At 34.8% G+C, this 26,864-nt stretch overlaps 1 protein-coding gene across 4 annotated transcripts in view; it reads right to left on the bottom strand.

Annotated features, from left to right (window-relative positions):
* Window positions 1-26,864, bottom strand: part of Gtdc1 (glycosyltransferase like domain containing 1) — a 378,813-nt gene that overhangs the window by 175,239 nt on the left and 176,710 nt on the right. For all 4 annotated transcript variants that reach the window (XM_045148535.1, XM_045148536.1, XM_004651817.2 and 1 more), the window contains exons 3-4: window positions 26,544-26,711; window positions 22,828-23,001 (exon numbers count right to left, since the gene is read on the bottom strand). In XM_045148535.1, coding sequence (XP_045004470.1) covers window positions 22,828-23,001; window positions 26,544-26,711 — 342 coding nt within the window. The remainder of the gene's footprint in view (window positions 1-22,827; window positions 23,002-26,543; window positions 26,712-26,864) is intronic.

The following is a 26,864-nucleotide window of genomic DNA, read 5'->3' as shown; positions in this document are numbered from 1 at the left end:
AGAAATGTCAAATAAAATCATCAATGCCATGTGTGTGTGTGTGTGTGTGTGTGTGTGTTTTAAGTCTTCTAACTCTAACCATTACATGGCCTTTCTATCTTCATTCCCATTTTATTTTGTTCTTGTAATCTTCATAATAAAGCCTATGTATGTCATCTAGAAATCAAAATTATGAACTACAAACCTTTTAGTTTTTAAAATTAACTGACATCTGTAGATATGTTTTAAGCAATGTCTAAAAGTTATAATGAAATAATTAATCAAACCATTAAAGGGTATAAAATCCTAAAACATGACTAAAAATTATATTTCGTTATTGCCTTATTTCCCTAACAATAATTAAATGGGTAACATTTTAAAACAGGCCAGTGTGACACTATGGTCTATTTGACAGATCGACAAGGGCATGTCTTCAATATAAAAATGTAGTGAGTTTAAAAATATCAATTTGTCTGTATATATCATATTTTAGGATAAATATAATTTCAAGTCTCTTAAAGTACTCAAATGTGATCTAAGACCTACTATGGCATTGATATTTTAAGAACATTTGTATCATAAAATGTGGTGACTTGAAATATGTTAATGTCTTTCAGCATTCATATAAGCTGTAACTGGTATCAACTATTATCATTTTTTTAAATCTGTCTTCAAGCTTTGTAGCATGCTACAAAAATGTCAGCCATCTGAATATGGTTACAGCCAATTGCTATTATATATCAATCAGCTCTTATGAAAACTATTTTAAAATTCAACTACAAACTTGTTAATTACAAAGATTCATGCACATTCCCCAAGACAGAAACCTTTCCTGGTTATTGTCAAGATAAAGAACTACAAATACTTCAAAAACATAGGATATGTCTCATATAGTTTAGGCCACACCCAAATATTCACAGAAATACAATTATAACTTTCCTGAGATAGCAAAGACTTAAGATCTTTGAATCCCCAGAGCTTTTGGGACTTAGATACAACAGCAAGTCCAAATTAATGTTTCATGGATTATTTCTTGCAATTATACAGTAGATGAAACTCTGAAGAGCTAGAGAGATATCTCAGGAAATGAAGAGTTTTCTGTGTAAGCAAGAGGCCTTGAGTTCGAGTTTAGGCATGTAAAAAGCTGGGCATGGTGTCATGAATGTATAATCATTGGTAGGCAAAGACAGAGGTATCCCAAGGGCTTGTCTGCTGGTTAATTAAGATTAAGTGAGAGATATTGTCTCTAAAACTAAGGTGGGTTGAGATTAAGGAAGACACTTGACACCAACTCCTGGCCTTCAAATGCACATGTATATACACAAACAGCACATATTTACATACATATGGGGGGAAAAAAAAGAATCTGAGTATTGAAATAGAGGCTGCTTCCATCTAAGTAGAAGAAAAGGTAGATAAATTGCAAAAACTATGCCTTCAGGAAGTGACATTTATAGGAGTAAGTCCCAGAATTCATTAACACAATTATTATGCAGGAGTTTTTAGAAGAACAGAATAGAATGGATATTATTATAGAGGCATTTACTAGACTGGCTTACACGATATACGTTAGGTAGTCCAACAATAGCTGTCTGCTCCCTGGAGAAACTGACAACACAGTAGCTTCTCAATCCAAAAAGCTGGGTCCCTCAGAAGTCCCAACCTGGCACTGAAGGCATGGAAGATTCTTAGAGGAGAACTACTAGACTTTAGTCCACACTGGAAGGCTAAAGAAGCTGTGCTCCCGGTGGCGCCAACAGTGCAGATGCTTTCCCTAGTAAAGGGTAAAGGCAGGCAGACAAAAACTGCACTGCTTTTCCATCCTACTTTTGTATCTGGGCTGCCACCAGAAGGGCTACCTACTACATAAAAGAGGGTCCTCCTCATTCAGTTATTCCTTCCAGGAAATGACCTCACAGACCTGCCCAAGAGGTGATGTCTCCTACTTGTGATTTCTGTTCTACTCATGTTAACAGTTGAGATTAACTACCACAAATAATTATTACTGAGTTTTGAAAAGACAGTAATGACTTCAGAATATGGGGAATTCTATCTTAGCACTACATTTGTACTTCATGCCAAACCCTAAGATAGCACCCTAAAGTCCAGCTTCTAAAAGAGTATATTCTATTGTTCCTCAGGTTATTCCCTCAAATGAAAATATGTTCTTGCTATTTGAAAGATAAGCAAAAAATTGTCACCCAACCTCCAAGACACAGACACAGTGTCTCCTTATAATCCCTGGCTCTGCTCTGGTTCTGATTACATCATACATCCAAACTGTACCCAACTCAGGGTACAAGTGACTAGGAAAGCCATACAGCAGACAGAGAAACATGAGTTCTCCGATCCAACGTCCTCCTACATGGGAAGACAACCGGCCTACAACTGACTGCAAGACCTCTGACAAGGCTCCCAGGTCTTCATGCTTTGGGATGTCTATCTGTTAAGTAAAACAGTACTTTATTCATTGAACTATTTCATGGAATAAATGGAATCATGATTGTAAAAATACATACTGTGTAAACATATATCCTCTTTTTGTTTAACATTAAAAAACACCTCTTTGAGCTGAGGAGATGGCTCAGCAGTTTAAAAAGTTACTTGCTTCCTGCAAAGTCTTTGGGCTTGAGTTTGATTCCTGAGTAGTCATGTAAAACCTGACACACAAAGTGGTGCATGCATCTGGAGTTGGTCTGCATCAGCAAGAGGCCCTGGCATGCTCATTCATTCTCTTTCTCTCTCAAATAAATACTTTAAAAATATATTAATAATTTTTAAAATCCTGTTCATTTTAAAATTGTTGTACTCCCAAGAAGTTGGGAAAAAAATGGAACAAAAGTGGTTTGACAAAAATACTTTTCTGTTTTGTTTGCTTTTATTAGACCTGGAGTCTCTAAAATATAAGCATCTTGTACCTATCCTAATAGCTACACACTGTTACTTAACATACAAAACCAAATCACAACTTGAAGTGGCATTAAACATTTTTAAACATTACTCAAATGTAATGTGACAGTTACTGTTGTAATAAATCAGGATATTAGAAAACAAAATAAAATCTACTTGGGCAAAAGAAGCCACTTGATATTCAGAAATTTTGCAAAATTGAAAAAGACTGTAAAAGTAAAAATCTGAGATTCATTTTATGTAATGAAAATTGGTTAGCAATATAATCCCAATTCCCTTGAGTATCAGATGACCTAAAAGTTGTGAAAACTGGCTTAATAGAAGCTCAATGTTGCCACCTACACTTATCTATATAACATCTTTTTCATAGTCTGCCACATTCATGTGCTGAGCTTTCAACATGTTACCTTCCAGGTTGGCACTGAAAGTCTGGCATGCCTCACCTAAGTCAACCACCCCAATAACTGCAATTCATTCAATTCCTTTGTCTTCTTGATTTCTGGGAAGAAAATTGAAAATCTTGGGGTGAGATTATTTAAGATGAAATTTTAGATTAAGAGGTTTTCATCCACAATAAAGAAAATGAGTTAACTATTCTTCATCCTGTTTAAAAAAATAAATAAATCAATGAGCACATTATTTAAAAAAAACCTATATATTGGGCTGGAGTGATGGCTTAGCGGTTAAGCGCTTGCCTGTGAAACCTAAGGACCCCGGTTCGAGGCTCGCTTCCCCAGGTCCCATGTTAGCCAGATGCACAAGGGGGCGCACGCGTCTGGAGTTCGTTTGCAGTGGCTGGAAGCCCTGGCGCGCCCATTCTCTCTCTCTCCCTCTTTCTCTGTCTGTCACTCTCAAATAAATAAAAATAAACAAAAAAAAAATTAAAAAAAAAAACCTATATAGTGCACATGTGCATTTAAGAAGAATCCTTGTGGACATTCTCACAAAACTTAAATATCCTATTCTAGCGATTTTACAGCCACTCCAGCTCCAAAGAGGAATTCCAGTAAGAGCTGCTTCTCTCACTGGTGCTAGACCGTCAGGGAGCATCTGTGATGGTGGGAAGAGAGTTGGGATTTTCTCAGCTACTTATATATTGTTCTGATAGTTATGTACGAATTTACAATTGGTTCTGCCTTTCACTAACTACAGTTTCATTATGATTACAATGAAAGTCTTTGTTAAGTCCAAGGTATTCACTTTTAGTTTTCCTACTGTACTTTGCAATTTCTAAGGATGAGCAGCTGAGTCAACATCTTAGTAATAATGATAGTTCTCCTACTTGAATCTGACCCTGTGAGGGCATACTTTCTTTTTTTTATTTCAATCACTAGAAGGAAACAGCAAAGATTCTGCATGAGCAGGCTCTAGACTCTTCCCAAAGACAATAGTATTGTAAGGAGAAGAAAGGGAAGAATAAGTATGAAGGAAAAAGGTATTGTGAAAGAAAAACAATGTAATAACTGTAAGAATTCCTCCTGGATTACAAATACAGCCTTATAGGACCTAACTCCATCTTAACAAGACACATTCATAGTGAATCATCCATAAAACCCTATAAGGAAGAGTTGTCCTGGCATCATAGTTTCAGTGATAAATGTAAGCTCTAAAGTTAGTCTTTCAGTAAAATTGGGATGTTTTAAAATGCCCATATAAAGTGGGACAACATGCATTTTCATGGTTTTCTAAGTTCCATTTGATGGCCATTTCCCATTCCTTAACATAGAGATGATGAGGAATAAAATTAAATACTATTTCATATTTCTAATTTATGAGCAAACCCACCAGATAAAAATGATATTTAGTATTTGGATAAAAAAAATTTCCCTAAAATGTTTATAAAACATTGTAAAATAAATGGGTTGATAAAACTATAAAACTTGACTCTTTTTTAATTATTATAATAATGAAAATAGTAAAGGAGCCAGAGAGTCTAGATAAAAATTAATGGCACCATTGTTTAAAATAAGAAAATAGGAAGATATCCCATGTAAAACAGGTTTTTTTTTTAACTCCTAATTTCATTTAGCTCAGAAAGACAAGGAGAAAGAGAAGATAAAGCTACAAATTTAAAACTGACAAAGGGCAATACTTCTATGCAATTTATAATTAAATCTGTGGGCTCATGTGTCAGTAGAATTTATTGAGAAAAATAGTTTAGTGCTGTTTTGTAAGGTTTGGACATTAGAAGAAAAAGTGTTGCAATTCAAGTTACACTAGCTCAGAAACATAGTGTAAGCACTATTAATCATAAAGATTCAGGTTTTTAGTTGGCTACCAGCTGAAGTCAAGGAAAGAAAACCTACATAAGTGGCCAGGTGAATTGTGGGTATTTTCTACCTTTCTGTACTTGTTCCACTTAAGATATTCCTGACAAAAAAGAATAACAACTGAAATTGTATTCCTGCTTGTAATATACTTACTATTTTGATCTACCTAGTCCCCTCATTTCAAAAGTCATCCTAATAACTCCCTCTGCCTCTCAGCTACATTAGGAGTATACAATTCTTTTTCCTCATTTTTATGCTTTTATTTTTAAAAAGATTTTATTATGTGCAAAGGAAGAGGGGGGGGGGATATGAATCAATGAACATGAATGGTTGTGCCAGGGCCTCTAGCCTTTGCAAACTAACTCAAGATTCATGTGCCTATTTGTGCATCTGGTTTTACATGGATACTGAGAAATCAAACTGTTTTTAGACTTTGAAGCAAACACCTTAACCACTAAGCCATCTCTCCAGCCCACATTTGTATGCTTTTAAAGTTACATGTGTACATGAAGTAAATAGTCAACCCAAGTACTCACATACTTTATCAGTAGTACTCAACCCAGGAAGCGGATACCTATGTTCTGACCTCAGAAGTTCAGATTACGTGGCATGGGGTGCTGCATGGCCAAAATGATTTTTAACATTTAAAAGATCCTAATATGTGGCCAGAGATAAGTGGCAGTAGGAGAGAGAATAGAAAAACATCAAAATATTTAAAGTGATCACACACAGAGACACACACAAATTTGTCTCTAATATTCTCCAAAACAAAGACAAATATAATCAGCATAAAACAGATTTATATCTCATTTCACACAATTAAGTTAGTTTAAATTACTTTCTAAAACTCTTAAAATTATATATAATAAACATTTTAAAATTGCATAAGCAGACTTTTTCAAGGAATGAAGTTAGCTTTATTCACTTTTTAAATTGTGCTTACTGATGAGTTATTGAGATGAAATCAACATCATTGAGCTTACTGTGGTGGTGACATCTTCCTTTCTCCCCAGTTGCATCTATCTCCTCATATTCACCTTGCTGGCACTTTGAGGTGCACTGTCTACGCAACAGTCACCTGATATTACAACATATGGCACATTTATTAGTAATTTGTCATAAGACCACTTAACGTTATAGTTATTCAATTTCAATAGTTCATATGAGTCATATAATCTAAACAGTTGTGGACAGGAATTTACCAACTGCATAAACAAATTCTGTTTCAGAAACTAAAAACAAGGTCTGAAGACATATCTTAGTAGTAGGGTACTTGTCTAGTATGTCCAAGGTCCTGGGTATCACCTACAAAACTTAATATATTTTATATGTGTTATTTTTTAATAAAATATAAACATTTAAAAATATAAACATATTGCAAGTTGGTTGTATTTCCATCAGTTTATATTCCTATGTTCCCTCTTCACTTCAGGGGCCCTCTTCAATGGGTTACTAGTAATTACTGTGGGGTCATAAATTCAACAGTCATTCTTTTTGGCTGGGACAAGGCCTTCCCATTCTGGGACTCTTAAATTATTTCTGGCCCCTCTTCCCCAAAGTTTCCTGAGCCTTGAGATCAGCACTACTATTTAATCTGCCATTTCTTCTTTAGTGTTTCCTAGGCCCTAGTGTTAAGCAGTCAGCTTTCTCTCCTTATCATTTTTATGGCTCTTAGGTCTGCCCAGTATTTGCCACTATCCTGAACCTGAAAGACCTACTCTGTCTTGCTCAGGAGGGGACTACATGGGCAGTCTCCCAATGATCTGGGCTGGGTGAACTGGAGAGTATGACCAGTGCCAAGAAGCCCTGGCACTTACCCTGGGCAGGCCCCAACCAGTGGTCTACATGTGGGACTGTTGATGGGGAGAGCTCCATCCTAAGTAGTCATATGGCACAGTGTTGTTAGAACATAATTATAAGCAAGTTAAAAGAATGCTTTTGGCAAACAAGTGTCCAACTAACTGTTATCCACATGCCCTCCACAACTTCCTCAATCACATTAGCAACACTGTTCTTAGACTAAAAGGATACTAATTTTTCTATGATAACTTTTTTTGAGGTTATAGCTGCTATCATGTTTTGTCATGCTGGGGATTGAACCCAGGGCCTTAAACATGTCAGGTAAGTGTTCTACCACACAAGTATATTCCCAGTTGATACCGCTCCTTATAAGTGATGTCATAGATTGGTAGTGATTAAAAGTCTATCAATTCCAGTATTATAGGGCATTTTTTAAAATTGTATTACACATTTGGATTTTCTTTAGGCATAAACTTGACTTAAAAGAGCTTAGAGGGGCTGGAGAGATGGCTTAGCAGTGAAGGTGCTTGTCTGCAAAGCCAAAGGACTCAGGTTCAATTCCTCAGAACCCAGGTAGGCCAGATGCACAAGGTGATGCATGCATCTGGAGTTCGACTTCAGTGGCCAATGGCCCTGGTATGCCCATTCTCTCTCCCTCTCTCTCTCTCTCTCTCTCTCTCTCTCTCTCTCTCTCTCTCTCTGCCATTCTCTCTTTCTCTCAAATAAATAAAGAAAAATAAAATATTTTTTAAAAAGAGCTTAGAAGTTAAATTGAGTTTGTCTACTGTTTTGGAAATATTACAATTATTTTCAAATGTGGGTAATTAAACATCATTTTTTCTACACAGACCACTATAAAATGGAAAAATAATTTATTTAAAGATAGCTTTGAAAAGGCCAATTTAATCAAATAGTGCAAGTAACCTTTTTCAGTTTAGAGTTCCTTCCTAAAAATCTCTCAAGATGTCAAAGAATATCAATGCCCAGGAATCCAGATTCAGTACTACAGATTTTTTTTTGTTGTTGTTGTTTGTTTGTTTTTAGGTAGGGTCACACACTAGCTCAGATGGATCTGGAGTTCATTCTGTACTCCTAGAATGCCCTCAAACTCATGGTGATCCTCCTACCTCTGTCTGCCAAGTGCTGAGATTAAAAGTGTGTGCAACCAGACCTGACTTCAATACTACAGATTTAAATTTGATTTATAATCTTAAGGACTTTTTTTATAATTTGGGGGCAGTGTCTCACTCAAAACCAGTTTGACCTGGAACTCATTGTGCAATCCCTGGATAGCCTCAAACCTTAGCCTTCTATGTGCTGGGATTAAAGGCAAGTGCCTCCATCACACCCAGCTATTTTTATACTTTTAATTTTATATTTTCAACTTATATTTAACAATATCAACCTTGCTACGTAAATTATGGCAGTTACTTTACAACTCTTTTATGAGTGTGTATGAGGTAGAATTAAAAAGGGAATAGGACAGAAATAAAGGAACTAGAATCAAAATGGTAAAAAATTTGAAATAACTTAGATGTCTGACCAAATTCACAGAAACACATTTCAATAACCAAGATGAGGCATAGTTCTACTCAAATAATATCCACCACACCAATAGAAGGGACTACAAATAATGATAATAATAATAATAATAACAACAACTTGTAAGCTCTAACATCTCCATTTAGTGTTGACTGTAGAGTAGAAAAATGCACAAATTATATTATTACTATAAGCATTCAAAATTTCCATATCAATTGTGCTTAAAAGAACATGGGAATGCCTCAATGGCTACTCAATGTTACACAAACAACTGTTATTCTCATTGACTTTGTAATACACTTAACAAGGAGAAAAGCTTGCAAGCTAGAAAGATCTAAGTTTTTACTTACTACAGAAAATCAACTTTATTTCATATGTAAATGCTATAAAACCTAACACATAAAGTTTTGTGAATTAAAATGTACAAAATGAATCATATAGAACTACACTAAAAATGTTCTTTTAACATAGGTATTACTAGGATGGAAAAGATCCATTTCCCCGATTATAGTAATAGTTGTACCCCAGTGCTAGATGCTCAGTGGTGGGGAAAGAATTGAGAAGCCCTAGTCACTGGGAGCTATCCCTGGTGCTGGTCTCAGCCCTTCTTAGCTGGTGCTCTCAACCCTTAACAAACCAAATTGCAATATACAGTTCTCTCCTTGATCTATTACCATGTTTCCCAAAACCTATCACACCCATCAATATTCAAAAGGTAATCAAAAACCTCCCCCAAAAGAAGAATCCAGGACCAGATGGCTTCTCAGCTAAATTCTATCAAACCTTCATGGAAGAACTGAAACCAATTTTTCTCAAATTGAGCCACATAATCTGAGAACAGGGAAAACTCCCCAACTCCTTCAACTGTGGTTTTTATCTCTCAGATTTTGATCATTTTCTCAAATTAAAACATTAAATTATATCAAACTGTTTTCTTTACTAGGAATTTCTGCATTAAGAATTTGGGGCTAGACTTGTACCTTTAATTTTTTTCTCTAATGCTAATAATAATGTTTACTAAAGAACAATTACTGGTATTTTCTGCTGACATTTTCTTAGGAAACCTTAAATATACCTTGAAAATTAATCAAAAGGAATGAAAAGCATTAAAAATATTGAAAAATCATCTCAGAAGATCAGCAGCTAATATTTAGTTTTAAGCTGAGAATAAATACTATTTTTTTTCCTGTACATAAAAGAATTTCTGTTACTTTTTTTCTTTTTTCCTTTTCCTCTTTGAGATAAGGTCCCACTCTAGCCAAGACCTGGAACTCAATCTGGATTCATAGGCTAGCCTTGAATTTTCAGCAATCCTCCTAACTCAGCCGCCCAAATGCTGGGATTAAAATCATATGCCAACTATTCCATTTTTTTAATCCCAAGTATAACCTCAGAAAAAACCTCTAACATGCCAGAACGACCCCATAATCCCTCTGACTCAACAGGCACCCAGCAGTTGTCAGGAGCTAACGGTCGTGTGCACACCGAACTATACATCACCCCTGAGTGAAACTGAGCAGGTAAATACCTCAACTGGAGCACTGCTAAGTGCATGTAGTGTTAACCTGATTCTTCACCACTTGCACTTCAGCCTCGTGGAAAGTACAGGGTTATTAAAGAATCAGAATTTTCTCTTCTGACACTGGAGGTGTTAAACCTTGTGTTCTGGATAAATTCCAACTTAGGTAATTATATTATGCTTACCTCAACCCCCAAGCAATCTTTTTCAAGTGAATCAAGTATTATTCTTCACTTCCTACCCTAGCCTGCTGTGCAGTATTGAGATGGACTGTTAAACAGCTGCCATGCTTCCCTCCACAATAGTGATTGCCTTCACTGTATAATTTGTAACCATTCTCAGTGTGCTTTAGAATCTTTTAGGATAAAAGTGCTACCCTAAAATGCAAAAAGTCATCATAATTCTAAAGGCATATAGTACAATAGCTTACTTCAGTTAAATTCAACAGAACATATTGAGAAAATGCCTTATTTTGGGAAAAACCAAAAACTAGGTTAAATACCCATGAAAAATACAATGAAGATTATATGAAAAGGTATTTAAAATAAAAGAATACTTATCAGCTATATGAATATTTTTCCAAAGGCATAGCACAAAGAAGAAATGGTTAAGACTTTTATTTGAAAATATATCTGCCTTTATCAGATGGTAAAAATTCCCAATGTCACCCAAGAAAATCAGTGAAGAGAAAAATTGAACATTAAGTCAATGGGAAATGGAGGAGTGCCAACATGTATGGAAAAAGAGATCAAAGATAAATATAATTTAACATTTTCAAAAATTTTTCATCAGGATAGAGAAGAGTATTTTTCATTTTTTATAGAGACATGTAATTCTCAGTATGGATTATCTAAGGATATTTGCAGACAGGCATCATGGCAAGAAGTGTCTACCACAGGTACATGCACCTCTGGCATATTATCTGCTAGTGCTTTCACCCAGTGATTCTTAACCTTGCCTATACACTGACATAGAATAGGAAACTTAACAGGTGAATGAATGGAAATATTGTTCAGAGGTAAACTTTCCTAGCACGTACGAAACCCTGGATTTGATATCCAACACCATTAAATAAACAAGTGGACAAATAAGGTGCACAAATAAATTGTTTCCTACTTAAATTATTTACATTAACCTGGTGAGATACCTAGATTCTATTTTAAAATATTTTTATGTGATATGTATGCACATTAAACAGAAAACCACTATTTCAGGCAATTTTTAAGAGTTTTTTAAAAATATTTTATTTTTACTTATTTATTTGAGAGCGACAAACAGAGAGGGAGAGGGAGAGAGAGCAAATGGGCAAACCAGGGCTTCCAGCCACTGCAAACAAACTCAAGATGTGTGCGCCCTTTTGTGCACCTGGCTAACATAAGTCCTGGGGAATAGAGCCTCGAACCGGGGTCCTTGGGCTTCACAGGCAAGCACTTAACTGCTAAGCTATCTCTCCAGCCCTAGGCAATTTTTTACCAAGTTAGTTATAATTATGATTTAGACATCCCTCTTTTATTTTTTTTGCTTGGACTTTATTTAAGGAGGAAATCCTGTTACTGGAAAGGATGTGAGTCACATCCCATCACATACATTATTAGTTCAAGCTGTTTAATTAGACCTCAAATACATGTTTCAAGAAGCAATTCTTCATCTACTGGGCAGTGATCACCTAAGGACTAAGCTTCTGAAAGGCTATATTCATAACACAATTATTTCTCTAGTAATGAAAGCTTCTGGACCAGAAATAAAACTGTAAAGATTGTTGAATTAACAGCTCTGAATATATTATCAGTACTATATTTTGTCTTTAGTAAACTAAGTAATCTGCATCTGTATTTGTGTCTCATGTGTGTAGGCTCACTGTGGGTGCTTGTGCACAAACATGCATGTGTGTATTGTGCAATGTGGAGGCCAGAGGTTGACACTGGTGCCTTTTTCAATTACTTCTTACCTTATTATTATTATTATTATTTTTTGAAACAGTATCTCTCACTTAACCTGAAGCTCACAGATTTGGCAAGACTAGTCTTGCCAAATTCCCATGTCTCTATAGAGCCATAACCCCCTGAGAGCTCGGATTATTGACATGTGCTATCGTACCTGGATTTTACATGGGTACTTAGGATCTAAATTCAGGAACTCATGAATGTGTGGCAAATACCTTACTAACTGAGTTATCACCCCAGCCCTAAACTATAAAAGCTTATACTACCTTTTCCCTACTCTGAAATACCTTTTTGTCTTTAGAAAACAAGTAACAATCCATTTTTATATCAATGCTTATCTGTCCTCTACATCTAAAAGGACTGTACTTTCAAGCAAACAGAAACACTTGCAAGTAGGAACAGAAGCAGGTTGTCAATCATAGCCAAGTACTAGAAGATTATACATAATGATGTGAATATCTGATTCTCTGTACAGAAAGTAAGAAGTAGTATTACTGACTTTTATTGATTATAATAGCTGCATTCCACCAGTGCCAACCCTGAAAAATACCCATAAAATAAAATATAACAAAGACAATCCAAAGAATTAAGCCAAACAAAAGGGAATAAGCATGGCCATAAGCATCAGTAAGGAAAATAAGACATTCTAAGTTCTTTAAATGGAGTAAATAAGGACCTACTGTGCAAAAAGAAATGAATAAAGTTAGTCTCTAGAGGGGAGATGAAAAAGCATTTATTCAATATTATAGTGGTGTGTAAACTATATGTACTAGAGCAAATTTTATTTTACATGTTTTAATAACTTTCCCAGACATTCAAAATTGAGATGCAAATTCAAAGAAGTCAGTTCAGATGTCTATGAATGACGGTTAGATTTGAAGAAAACGATGTACAAGAAGCAGATACAGAAAGCGCAAGGACAAGTATGAAAGATTAATACTATACACTGTATGAAACACCTAGTATTCTCACATAATCTTCATTTCTTGATACATTAGTGAATTTAGGCATGTAGGCTATATTTATGCACTCAGAAGTAATCGACTATAGGAATAGGAAGTGTTGGACCTAGGATTAAATTTAAAATACAGAAGACATTTCTCTAAGTATATAAAAAATTTAGGAGAGAAGAATTAATAAAATGTTATTTCTAATCTTTATAATATCAATTAATTGGTAAATTATAGTGGGTAGCCAAAGGGGAAATGAAGAAAGAACTTCTCCTTTCCTAGGTTCTAAAAAATAGGGCTAAGACTTTGGCTTCAAAAAGAGACAAGACAATAAAGACATACTGAAAAAAAGAAGTATTTGTGTAACTATTATCAAGCCTAAGTTTGATTAAAGAAAATTATAACTAGAGTTCCAGTATAACACTCAATTCTTGATAGTAGCCTGACTAAACATTTTAAAGTAAAGTGACAATTATATAATTGAAAGCTAATTACATAGAAACATTTCTTACTAAAAAAATATTTTTTGGTATCATTTCATCAAATATACTGAGAAAATAAATAATTACATTTAGTAAAACTCATCCTTTCTATTCACTAGGGGCCATTGGCAGAGAGTTGGTAATGTTACAAATAATGGCAGACACAAGAAAGATTTATGATTTACCACATATCAGGCTAAAAGTACGGATGACTCAAACATGTATGATCAAAGTTCACATGTAGAACAGAACTTGAACTTGAATTTAATACTCTCAGCAATATTTCTAAGTAAAAGTTTAGTACTCAGTCCTGCATGGTAAAGAGAAGTTATTACTATACAAACAACATGGCTTAAAACAAAAATAAGCCTATAAATTAACACAAAGAAAATATGCTATTAAAGCTACTGACATTATAGAGAATTGATATTTGGGGCACAGTTTGGACTGCAAAATAAATTAAAGAAATTATATATAGGTTAATAAAAGTAGGCTGACTATTTAGTGCTCACTATGCTCAAATATTTTAGCCCTTGTAAGAAGCTGATGAACTTGTTATTATTTGACCTACTTTATGGATGAAGAGGAAAATAAGGTGGGTGTGGCAGTTGGAATGAAACATGCTCCATAGGCTCATGTGTTTTGAAAACTTTGTCCTCAGCTCAGGATAATTTGGGAAGGATGTGGAGCCTTGTTAGAGAAGGTAGGTCACTGGGGCAGATCTTGAGTGAGTCTAGCCCACTTGGTGTTCAGAGCTGGCTTATTTGGACTACTTCTTTCCTTCTGCTGTGGAGAAAACCTAGGCTTCATACTCAGGCCTGTATTGCTCTCCTCACCATGATGAACCTTACTCATGAGATGTAAGCCAAAATAAACCCTTTCCGTCCATTTGGTCTAGTGTTTAGTCTGAGCAACAAAAAGGTAACTGCTACAGTGGGAAAAGTTCTTAAAACTGACCAATGTGTTAGAAAAAGCAATGATATTGAAACAGTTCTGTCTGGCATTGATTTTCTTAGGCATTATATTACATTGCCTCAACATTGTATAGTACTTGTTCTGACAACACTCAAAACTCCATGACATACATAAAAGGACTGCAAGTTTAGTTATAAATAACAAGAAGGTAACACTTCAATATATTCTTGCTTTATCCAGACATAAGGAAATAAAAAGATCTGAAGTAATTTTCATGAGAGAACAAGAAATAACAAGCAGCAGTCAGGCTGAGAAGTTAATCTGAGCAGTATTAAACATGCCACAAGAAGCAATTCTAGGGCTCAGGAAAATGGATCAGCAGCTAAAGGCACTTATCTGGAAAGCCTAACAGCCTAGGTTCAATTCCACAGTACCCATATAAACTCAGATGCACAAATTGGCACATGAATCAGAAGTTGTTTATAGCCTTGGTGCTCTGCTCCCCACTTCATATAAAGAGATAAAAATATTTCTAAAAAAAAGAAAAGCAACTTTAAATAAAATTTCTCCAATCACAAACCACCAAAACAATTAAACTAATCACACTAAGTTCCAAAAGGTGACACTGAGGCAAGAGGGATTCTTAGTAAATACAGATGTCTTTAAATATGTAAAATGAAAACTTTTCTATTTAGGTCTATATTAAAACTATGGCATGCCTCATACAATACAGGCAGTAGTCTTACTAATAAATCTAACACTAAAATACATGCTCAAAATATCTGAGAAATATGGCCACATAGTAAAGAAGAATATGGTGTTTTCTGGCAATGCCACCACCAGTACAGCTCAGGATGGTAAAAGAACAGTTTTGGGGGAAGAGATAAGAGGCTGCCTTTTGTCCTGTCAATCACAAACTCTTGAATTACAGATCAGTTGTATTCTTACACATCTGTTTTGCAATGTCAAATAGTGTTTTCTTTAATAAGAATTCTCCACAAAGCCCTTAGGCTTCTCACCTTTGTTTGCCTTAGAGTTTTCAATTGAAGTTTTCACACCGTTTTTAAAATTCTCCATTTTTTATTTCCAAATTAGTTGACAAAGTCCATAAACCTGTTTGAATTACTGGTTAGTTCATAGAAAGGCAGTGAGAGAAAGTTACAAGCAATTCCTACAATTTCAATAAAATGAGACTAACCCAAGTGATCAGCATGTTTTCCCTTTCTCCCTTCTTAAAGAAATGTAGGAAGTAGGAATGTAGAAACCCTCTATAGAATCTCCATTCCAAGAATGTAAAATATACCACAAACTATAGCAACTTGGAGCTTTAAAAACAGAACCAAAAAAACATCATCTTTGTTCTATGGCTGCTTTGACTCAATATAGTGAAAAATAGAAATACACAATAAAATAGTTAAAGAAACAAAAGAAATTTGTCCTCCCTAACAATCGTTTTGTCCTACAGATCACTGCAAAGCTGTCAGTAGGCAAATCTATCTGAAACTCAGATAAAGCATACACTGCTGAATCTAAAGTGTACTTTACAGTTTATTCAAAGTGCAGACTTATCTAAGACTACAGCTTCCCATCATCTCTCCATTCAGAAAAAATATATAGGAATGATTTTTAGGTCTGTACACTTATATTTATTTTTGCACAATCATAATGAAGAAATTTAACCTTGCTTTCAGAATACAATAGGATTGAGATGGTAAGCAACTGATATATGAATGCAGGCCTTAGGTTCATAAGCATGTGTCTCCTTACACTTTCAGCCAGCTGAACATTATCAGAAAAATGATATCCACTTTAATACACACCCTTCTCCACAATAAATTCCATCAGGGAACCACAGAAAGATAGATTTACTTGTTTTTTTTTGTTGTTGTTGTTGGTTTGTTTGTTTGTTTTTTGAGACAGCAAGAGTGAGAGAGAGAGAACATTGGTGTGCCAGGGCCTCCAGGCACTATAATCAAACTACAGACATGAGCACTACCTAGTGTGCATGTGTAAACTTGCATCACCTTGTGTCTGGCTTACATGGGACCTGGAAAGTTGAACGCGGGACCTTAGGTTTCACAGGCAAGTGCCTTAACCACTAAGCCATCTCTTCACCCTAGACTTACTTAAAGACTACAAAGTTACCTAGATTTTCTGTCTAAATTTCTTCAAATATGACTAGGAAAATCTTTTTAGAGTTTTCAGAAAAAGAAAACACTAAAAGATGTATAAAAATGCTTTCTACATTGCAGGGCACAGAAAGTCAATAAGGGTTACTCTTATGATATATGTACTAAAAATGGCATTGTCAAAAACTGCCTGAAAAAGCCAGGAGAGATGTCATATACCTTTCATCCCAGCACTGTGGAGGCAGAAGAAAGTAATTGCACTGCTGTGAGTTTTAGGCCAGCCTGGCTGAGATGCTAGGACACTATTTTAAAAATGAATGAATGAACCTCATCACTGAAGCAGACCAAAAATGAACCCAACATGGCTCAGGGAAATTTTGCTGAAGAGGGGACAGAAAGAATGTCAGAGCCACACATTGGGTCATAATATGTAGACATTTATCCTACCCATAACTGTGGGCTAACTCCAGAATGCATGACCTATATACTTCAACAAGGAGGGGCCAAGGGGAGGGTTAGGTAATGGATGAGCCTAATAATGGTACCAAATTGACTGTATTCTCTGAGTACAAAACTAATTAATAAAAAAAAATGCCAAAATGAAACCCAATACTTTGCATGCTAATAAAAATGTTAAAAATAAATACAAATAAAGTACTAAACACTACATGTAAAAAGCAAAAAAGCAACCTGGAAACCCCTCACTTTTTCTGAGTTCATAAAATACAGAATCACATAAAGGTTTGGATATCTGAAACACTCCTAGTACTACTGGCCTTTCCTTTATGACAGTGACATAATCTGGAGAATACTGACCTCCAGTACTAATGAACTGAACAGGCTTCAGGATCCCTTCCTTTTATCTCTAATGCACACCTATAAGCACCCTGGATATCCAAGGGAAATTTGCCTTCCAAAACTGTACAGTAAAACTAATATTTTGATCTTGCTTATATCTTTTACCACAGATTAGTCTTTCTTTGTAACATATTCTACTTACTGACTTCATCTCATCAAGTTCAAGAAAATCTACTTTGTTGACCACAAATCCTTGGAGAAATCCTGAAAAGCTTCAGGACCATGGAGGCAAGGAAGGTAATCCACCAAAAACAGAAACCTAGTCACTGGCAAGGCACTGGTGGGATCTGAAAAGACAGATCACTGAAATGTCCTATGGCCACCAAAAATCTAAAGGCAATATAACCACACAAGAAAGGGTATAAGATGTACATTGTCTTTCTTTCCATAAAAAAAGCTCATGGGTATCTTATATATAACATCTTATCGATGTTATTTAGAATTCCTGCCAATGCATTATCCTACAACAATGAAATTTTCTGGTTACCATTTGTTCATATTTCAATGAACAAGTTGTGTAACTTTGGAGAGATGTCTACTGGGTTATCTGATATAAAGATGCCTGCCCCACCCCAGAATGGTTCCAGGCTGTTATGGCTTTTCAGTTACCATATATTTTTTGATAGTTTGCCTCTCTCTTTCCTTGTTATCAAACTGTTAGTCAGTTGTCACATTTTGCTGCTGTCTGTGCCTGCCTTTATCACACCCTCAATCCAAGGTTGCTAATCTGCTGTCAGCTGAAACATCAGATAATCGAGACCTCTTAAACTGCATTGACATTAGATGCTGTGCTGAGAACTGAATGGGGACATTGAGTTATAATTTCTAGTTATTATTCTCCCTATGTGATAATCACAAGATATCTAACTTCTCTGGGCACCTTGTGCCTTCAGGTATAAAATGAAGAGGTGTGTGTATGAGAAAGAGACAGAGAGAGGTAGCTATGAATCCTAAATTACTGTGTCAGGAAAAAAAAAAAAAAACATCTTCTCTGTTAATTTTCAGGGTGTGCTATCACTGGATGCTTTAATTGTTGAACACAAGTACATTTTACAATCATCAACTCACTTAACTTCTGTACTCTGAATTAACATCTGATCATCTTCTTAAAACTGTCTTCCCATTGTTCCACAGTATAACTGATCTCACAGTCTGATTTCAATCTAGGGCTCCTCTTCCACCAACTCCTTATGTGTCAAGAGCACCAATGGTGGTGACTGTTGAAAGGTCAAGATTAGGAGGAGTAACCACAGAGGGAGCCTGAGAAATAGCAATCTATATGTAAGTCAAGGAAATGTGTCTTAAAAGCCAAGGAACAATATGTCATGGTGTGCCACATGCTGGTATTATGTTAAGGAAAATGATGGTACTGATGATAGGTTTGAGAAGCATTGAACTCATAGAAACCTTGTCAGAAATAATAATAATAGAAAGAACACTAGAATTTACTATGGAAGCAATTGGCATAAACAACATTTCCAGAGGCTTTGCTACTAATAAAAACAAATTACAGTAGCAGAAGGGAAAAATGGAATAACGTTAAAAAAAAAAAGTAAGACATAATGGTCTTTTGTATGGTAACAGAAATTCTCCAGAAGAAAGAAAAATAGGAATAATTCAAGAAATAGTAAAACTAACCCTGGGATGATTGCAAGCACCTGTAATCTCAGCATTTGAAAATGTGGAGACAAGAGAATCCAGAGTTAAAAATCATTGTTAGCTAAATAGTAAGTCTAAGGCAATAACATCTTGTCCCAACCCACTTTCCTAAAAGAAGAGGAAAATTAATAATGCAATAAGAGAAGAACAGTGGTCTTTCAGTATGTGAAATGGCTGGGTTCTAGCAAAGAAGTATAGATGGGCCTTAGATAAAAGCAAAGGTAGCTAACCTATAACAGCAACAAGTACAAAGATGAAGAATGGGAGCCCAGAAACACATCATTGAGTAGATGTAATGGTAGCAGCCTATAAAAATTCCCTCCTGGCTGCTTGTATACTTAAATTATCAACTGAGAGTGAGTACAGGTGACTTACTATAGGATGGAAAGAAGAGAGGGAGGGAGGATAAGAAAAAGGAAGAAGAGAAACAGAAAAGCAATGAAAAAGAAGGCATGACCTACTGTCTAAATGATGGAAAACTTGGTAAACTTGCAAAGGTAGCACCAATAACTTGAAGTTAGGAAGTATAAATTTGGAGTATGCTAATAAGGATGGAAAATTTTCCTTTAGTCATCTGATGAGTAAGCAGAAAGTAAGTGTAGAAATGGATTTACTCAGATTGGAGGATCTGCTAATATCGCATGAAACAAATGATTTTGTTTCTAAAAAAAGGATGGGTTAGAGAAATGGCTTAGCTGTTAAAGCACTTGTCTACAAAGCCTAAAAATCCAAGTTCAATTTCCCAGAACCCACCTAAGCCAGACGTACAAGCTGCTGCATGCATCTGGAGTTTGTTTGCAGTGGCTGGAGCCATGGCACACACATTCTTCTCTCTGTCTGCCTCACTCTCTCTCTCATAAGTAAGTAAGTAAGTAAGTAAGTAAATAAATAAATAAATAAAGAGCTTTGAAAGTCCATTATATACCAGTTATGACCCCAAACACTTGGCCTATATTATTTTCTTTAATCATTACCACACCCCTATGAGGGGAAAAGAAAATATATTTATAACCATTAAAGAACTTAGGCTCAGGGATATTCCAAAGGTACAGGATAAAGAGCTAATATCTGGGGTCCATGAATCAAATAGGTGCTCATATGACCACAGCCATGTCAGAACTTTCCCATGCTCACATGTGTAATACTAGTATGAAGTAGCTTTCAAGAGAATAGTCTCTTTTATTATGGTCTTTAGGAGTTGAGCAGTGGGGATGGCTGAAAAGAGCAATATGTAGCCTAAGTTTAGTGTAACCAATCTGACAGACATGTTATGAATTAAAATAGTTACTTTATTAATAACTTTTGTTGAAAATATTTCTTTTCTTATCTACTATATAACATTACAATAAAATGTTATATTAGTATATCATCTTATACTAGTAATACAACTTCATCTCCTGCTTAACTTTTATATAAATTCATTTCTTCCATAAGAAAATAATATGTTTATAGGGAAAAAGATATAACATTCAGGTGTTGGTCATTTTTAATCACCTTTGTTATTTTGCCTTTGGAGTTACTAAATATTTACCAACATATCAACAAAGTAAAATGCTTTTAAAACTTTAGGTATCAGAATGATTGTTGTTTATGGAAATAATCACTTATGCTCTATGAGTTTGTTTCATATAAAGCAAAACACCAGTTGAAAATAATTCAAATAACACTCCAGGTCAAAGACCTGCTCATGAATATTATCATGGCCACGATATTTCTTAACCTCCTTCTAAGTTGCTGGATTCCTTATGGTAATATGGTCTAAATTAATAAGCTATTGAATTGCCACAGGTAAACTAAGCACATGATGTTGTACGAGCAGATCTGATGCATATAATCTAGAAAACGTTAATTTGAAAACATACGGCACTAATAATTAAGAGGACCTCTAACCATCTATTCACAAAAAGATGTATATTTGTCTAATATTACTTAAGGAACATAAACATATTTCAAAATATAAGACTTATAGTTTTAAATTTCAGATATAACTGTTCTAGTTGTTAACAGATCCCAAACATACTTTAATAGTTTTCAAAAGCTGAAAATCACTTATCACACATAAAATAATCTACGTATTTTACAGACTAACACACACAGAGTTCTTCATGAATTCCCCATTAATGGATTCAACTATCAAAAGTAAGTGGAAAGATAAAATATTTCTCTATTCCACATGTACAGATTTTTCTGGCCATTATTCCCTAAGCAATATAATTACATTGCATTATATACTATAAGTTATTACAAATGTCTAAAAGTATACAGGAAAGTATTTACAGGTTATGTGCAAATACAACATCATTTTATATAAGGGAGTTAAGCATGTTCACATTTTAGTACCTTAGGTGTCTTATGGACCAAACCCCCATGGGTAACAAGACATGTCTGTATACATACACACACTCTCATATATATATACATACATACATATACACACTAAACAGTGCATATGCACATATTTGAAAATTGATTGTGAACTTAGTTCTACTTAAGATTTTCAGTTTTCAAAGTAGCAAAAATTCATTAAATGTTATTGAAAAATGACTTCTAATGGCATGAAACTTTAATGATAAAAAGAAATTGGAATCAGAAGTCATAACATCTAGTTAAGGGCAAGCTGACTGAAATGCACTCTCTATTTCTCTGGACCTGTTTTCTGCAACTTAAACAGTAATAATAGTAGTAATAAATAGGTGACCTAACTTAAATTTTATGACACATTAACTTTATTTGGTATGTGACAGATTTTGTTTTTCATCAGTGAAATACTGACTTCTGAGACACAGTAGTAAGTTAGCATTAGGGGTACAGATAAGGTATAACATACCTGTAGCAAAACCTGGGTAAACTCAGAATTGTAGACTATAGCAAGCAATGCTAACCTCTGCACAACATAATATTACATCATCAGAAAAGTGAAAAAAATGGCTACTCTAGAACTCCTTTAAAAAACTCAGTTACAAAATGGGACCATCCCTAGCTAGTGTGTTTCTCAGTTAAGGAAACCTTCTTTTTTATTTTTTTTTTCTTTTGGTTTTTCGAGGTAGGGTCTCACTTTAGTCCAGGCTGACCTGGAATTTACTATGTAGCCTCAGGGTGGCCTGAAACTCATTGCGATCCTCCTACCTCTTCCTTGAGTGCAGGGATTAAAGGAATGTGCCACCAGGCCTGGCTCAGCTAAGGAAACTTTCTATTCACAAGACAGAAATATTCCTAATGGTAATAAAAATAGTTTTTCTATGTTTAATCAAAAGTGAAAAGGAATTTCAAAATGTTCCCTTTGCATCACCTCATTTACTACTAATTCAGGGTGGGCCCAGTAACAAGAGTAATAAAAATGTCCCTAGTAATTGAGAATGAGAGATGACAATGAAGTGCATTTTTTCAACCCAACATGGAAAGTTTAATGTGTGATTACGATAATACAAATAATGAAAAGGAAGAAGAAAGAAAGCACAACAAAAATAGCATGGGGAATTAAAGTAATACAGTAATTTTACACTGATTTATTTAGGAGGGCTACTATTATGCATTATAAACAACAGGCTTAAGTTGAATGCATGAGTTGAGAAATATGCTTTACAATGACTTCTGTAACAACAAATCAAGAAACAAAAGAGTAAGTACTACAAGCTAAAGCATCTTACTTCAGCCAAAAAAAAAAAAGGCAAAAGGAAGAGCTCAATATCTAAACTAGCAAAGGTGTACAGATGATGATTCAAAATCTTGTAAATCATACTATGGAAAGATAGAACTCAATTCTCTAACCACGTTTATGGTGAAAATTATAACTGCAAAGAAGAAAATCAATTTCTATACTTTTGGGAAGCAATTTGTGTACACAGAGGAGTAGAGATTCACACCCACTAACCTGGCCACATCAGGAAACCTGATGGGAAAGTAAGCGACTTGGCACTTGGGTCTGATGACACTTTGCAGATCCGTGGGTCTGTGATCAGGAATCTGCTTCATGAATTTCCCAATAGAAGTAAGAAATGACTCCATATTATACACTGAGTTGAATACTACCACATCAGCCACTAGGCTGTAAAGAGAAAAGACAAAGGCCAATGGTGAGCCCAGATTTGTCTGAAGTTATTTATAGGCCAAAGGTCTAAAACAAGTCATCAGTTTATATGGTTTCTTAGGTTTGCAATGAGCACTTCACATTAATATCTGTAACAGAAAAGGCAGAACTCTATCCTAAGAAGTTGGGTAGGTGGCATCAAGGAAATTACATAATTTAATGGGATTGCACAAGACTTCAAACTAAAGCCTATATCTCCCTTCAATGCCATGAACTGTGCACAGTATTGGCACCAATTATAAGAAGTCCAATTACCCACTCTGAATTTCTCTGTCATAGATGCATATCACTGTACTATTAGGAATAGTCTGTTTGCATATTTCTCACCACCTTTGAGAAGACTAATTCAGATCAAGCTCTTTTCATACTAGCTCATGATATCTTCAACACTATTTAGATAAAGTACATTACCTAATTAAGTTTGTGTGTGTGTGTGTGTGTGTGTGTGTGTATGCGCGCGCGCGTGCGTGCGTGTGTGTAAACATTGGCACTACACAGAAAGGATGATGGTATCTGTACAAACAACTATTGTACCATATTTCAGACAGTCAGAAAATAAAAGAAATTAGTAGAAATATGTGTAGATATCATATCATTCCTTACATAAAGGAAAATATAAAAGACCACATATCATAGATGTTCAGATATAAACAAAACCAATGTAAAGTGGGCAACTGATTTTGACAAATAGACTGTGTTCCTTTCCTGAATTTTTTTAAAAATATAAAAAAAAGTATAAAAATATGAAAGCTAATTTTAGGTGACATAAATAATGCCAGAAGTTTTCTAAAACATGTGCTTAGGCATCCATGGACAGCAATGACAAGCATGGAAAAACTAGATATAACCTAAAAGCGGGCTGGAGAGATGGCTTAGCAGTTAAAGAGCTTGCAGGACCCAGGTTCAATTCCCCAGAATCCATGTAAGCCAGATGCACATGGTGACACATGCCTTCTCAAATTCATTTGCAGTGGCTAAAAGCCCTGGTGTACCCATTCTCTAACTCTCTCCTTAGTGAGTGAGTAAATAAAAATAAAAAGGCATTTAAAAAACCTAGAAATATAGTACAATCTCTTTATAGTTTATGTTTCAAAAATTGATTAAATAAATCACTTTGATTTTTTAAAAATTGTATCTTTGTATAAAAAAATGTCAGTGGATCTCAATGAAATGCATAGAAAAAGTTCACTAAAAAGATAAAGAAATATTAAATGGACAAAGCAGTTATCTTAATCTCACTCTTAAAAACTGGTATATCAGTTAGACGGAAAAATACAGACCACAGGACTGCAAAACCAGAAGAGCTTATAAATAAGGTGGAATATCACAGGTACCCTTGAGCATAGTTTACATCATAATTACTGAGACAGGCAGATTTGTTATTATAAATACATGGTAGAAAGAAAAATAAATGAAAGGAATGCCGACCTTCCTTTCATATGCCTTCCAAAGCTGTTTTTTCATACAAGGTTTTGTTTTTGTTGTTATTATTAGTTTTTTGGTCAGTTGCTTTATGGACAACTTTGGGGAACAAGGGTTATTATAACATGGATAACATAAAAGAATGACACAGAAGTGCTGACACAACACTGAACCAATATAATAAACCAAATGCTACTCTGCTTTCATCATACGTCATATATTGTAAAAGCAACCCAAAGGTTATAATACATAGTCATAGTACGTGTTCATAAGTAGAGGGTTAATGAAACCTCTGTTTAACGTGAATGTTTATGTCAGTCACTTCTAAAACCCTTAAGTGCTATATAGCCAAGAAAGAAATCTAACAATGCCAACAAAAGCAGAAGTCAGCAAGAAAGCTAAGGCAACATTTGAGAAGCAGAAGCCATACTTTCCAAAGGATCAGAACAGGATTGCTTTCTGACACCCTTATTTTTTTTTCTAGACAACTATAAACTATTTTTTTTTCCCATTAAGAAGCCAAATGATGATGTCGTCCACTTCATTCTTTACAAGCTTGTCTTGAGAAGAGAAATGTTAAAAAATCTTGTGTAAGTTTTATAGTCTCACTCCTTATAAGGAAAAAATTTTTTTTTGGTTATGAAAAAAGAGAGGGGCATTAAGTGTTTTGTCATCGTTGTTGTTTTTTACTATCTTCAAATGATGTAAAACCCAACTACTTACAATCTCAAAAATTTAGTTTATGCTAAGTTTAGTAGCCAAGATGGCTTAGAGAAATATTCCTTTTGGTATATTTCTTCCCTGATAGGAGTGAGTATAACTCCCATTAACTTTAAAGCCACCCATAAAGGGAAAAATAAACTTACTTTTTTTCCTTGTGATTTCTCAGGGGTAATAAACACCCACTTATCTGAAGAAAAGAAAGATGCTAATTCAAGAAGTCATAAGGATATTACAAATGTTTTCCATATTGATAAAACACAAAATCATTTCATTTTCATTTTTAAAACATATTTCCACTTGCCATTTCCGGATAAAAGAAAGTATTTTAATTTTATTATGAAATGTTAAGATGGTTCTTTTTTTATGAGACAATTGATGTGAAGCAGTTCCACTGTTTTGATAGCTCTGCTACTTTACAATTGGAGCAGCTTGTAAAAATGATGGCAAAGAAACATTTGCAAAATGCTCACAACAGAATTATAGCCACATAATTGTTTTTCTATATAACCTAAACTAAAGAAGAGTTTTACAAAAGGGTTTGCTTAAATGCATTACCAATCTCTGTGCCTAATAACAATTAATACAGGTAAGTAAAATATATGGAATCACTTCCAAACTGACTCCATTATTGGGGCAGTTACATGATAGGATCCTATAGTAAAGCTGGTATGGAATACTATTAACTCCTTTCATTAAGTATCAAGAGATATAGAAATAACAATAGAGAAGACCCTCACCACTGAAATGTCATGGTACTTTTGGCTATCCAATTTCAACTGGGGCGGGGGGACACTGAAAGATTCAAGTTCCATTTTCTAAATTTGTGTATTAGAAGTAAAAAAAAAAAAAAAAAAAAAAGCACTGAGAAATAGATCAGAAAAAAGCAAGAAGCAAACAAAACATTGAGGAAGGATATTACAAAATCCCTTGCTTTACTACGTTTTTTTTTGTTGTTGTTGTTCAATTTCCATTTTTATTTTACTGGAATACAGTAAAAGTAGCTGTTAAACACAAAGTACTGGCCTTTCTAGTGTCCCTTAAATAATACATCACATAATCAAAGGATGAAGTTGCCTGTTTTGATACTAGTCAGAACATTATGAAAACACAGTTAGATACTGATATAATTAAAATGTCTATGTGTGTGTGTTTCATAAAAGGAGTAGTTATGAGATAGTATATACGTACACACACACTCACTGTAAAGGCACAAAATTAATCGCTACTATGGAATCTTTAAATATTTTCATTTACCTTAACCTATTTATACATTTATAGTATGTTTCTAGATTTAAAATCTTGTCACCTATAAATAAAAGAATGGCAAAGGACCAAGTATCGTGTGCTATACCTACCACGAAAGAATTTGGTTGTATCCATATTGAAAATCTCTCTCCTGACATTTCTTGACAGGATATACCAATTGGTTTTCGTGGAAGTACAAAATCTTTTTCAGTTTCCCAAGGTCAGGCCGAAGAGCAACCAGTTCAGTCAGGTTAAGCACAGAGCTTGCAAAGAGAATCCTAGGAAACAAAGACATTAAGGTTTTCTGTTTGAAACATGCTTGAAGGAACATCCTTCACCCTTCTTCTCTCCTCTTTCCTCTCCTCACCACAATAAACACATATCCTCTATAGGGGCATAGCAACAGTTGAGCCTTAATATCATGATACAGC

This window comes from Jaculus jaculus, chromosome 4 (assembly GCF_020740685.1).
Source record: "Jaculus jaculus isolate mJacJac1 chromosome 4, mJacJac1.mat.Y.cur, whole genome shotgun sequence".
NCBI classification, from domain to species: Eukaryota; Metazoa; Chordata; class Mammalia; order Rodentia; family Dipodidae; genus Jaculus; species Jaculus jaculus.
Note: the sequence above shows the minus strand (reverse complement) of the source record. Positions and strands in the feature narration are given on the sequence as shown.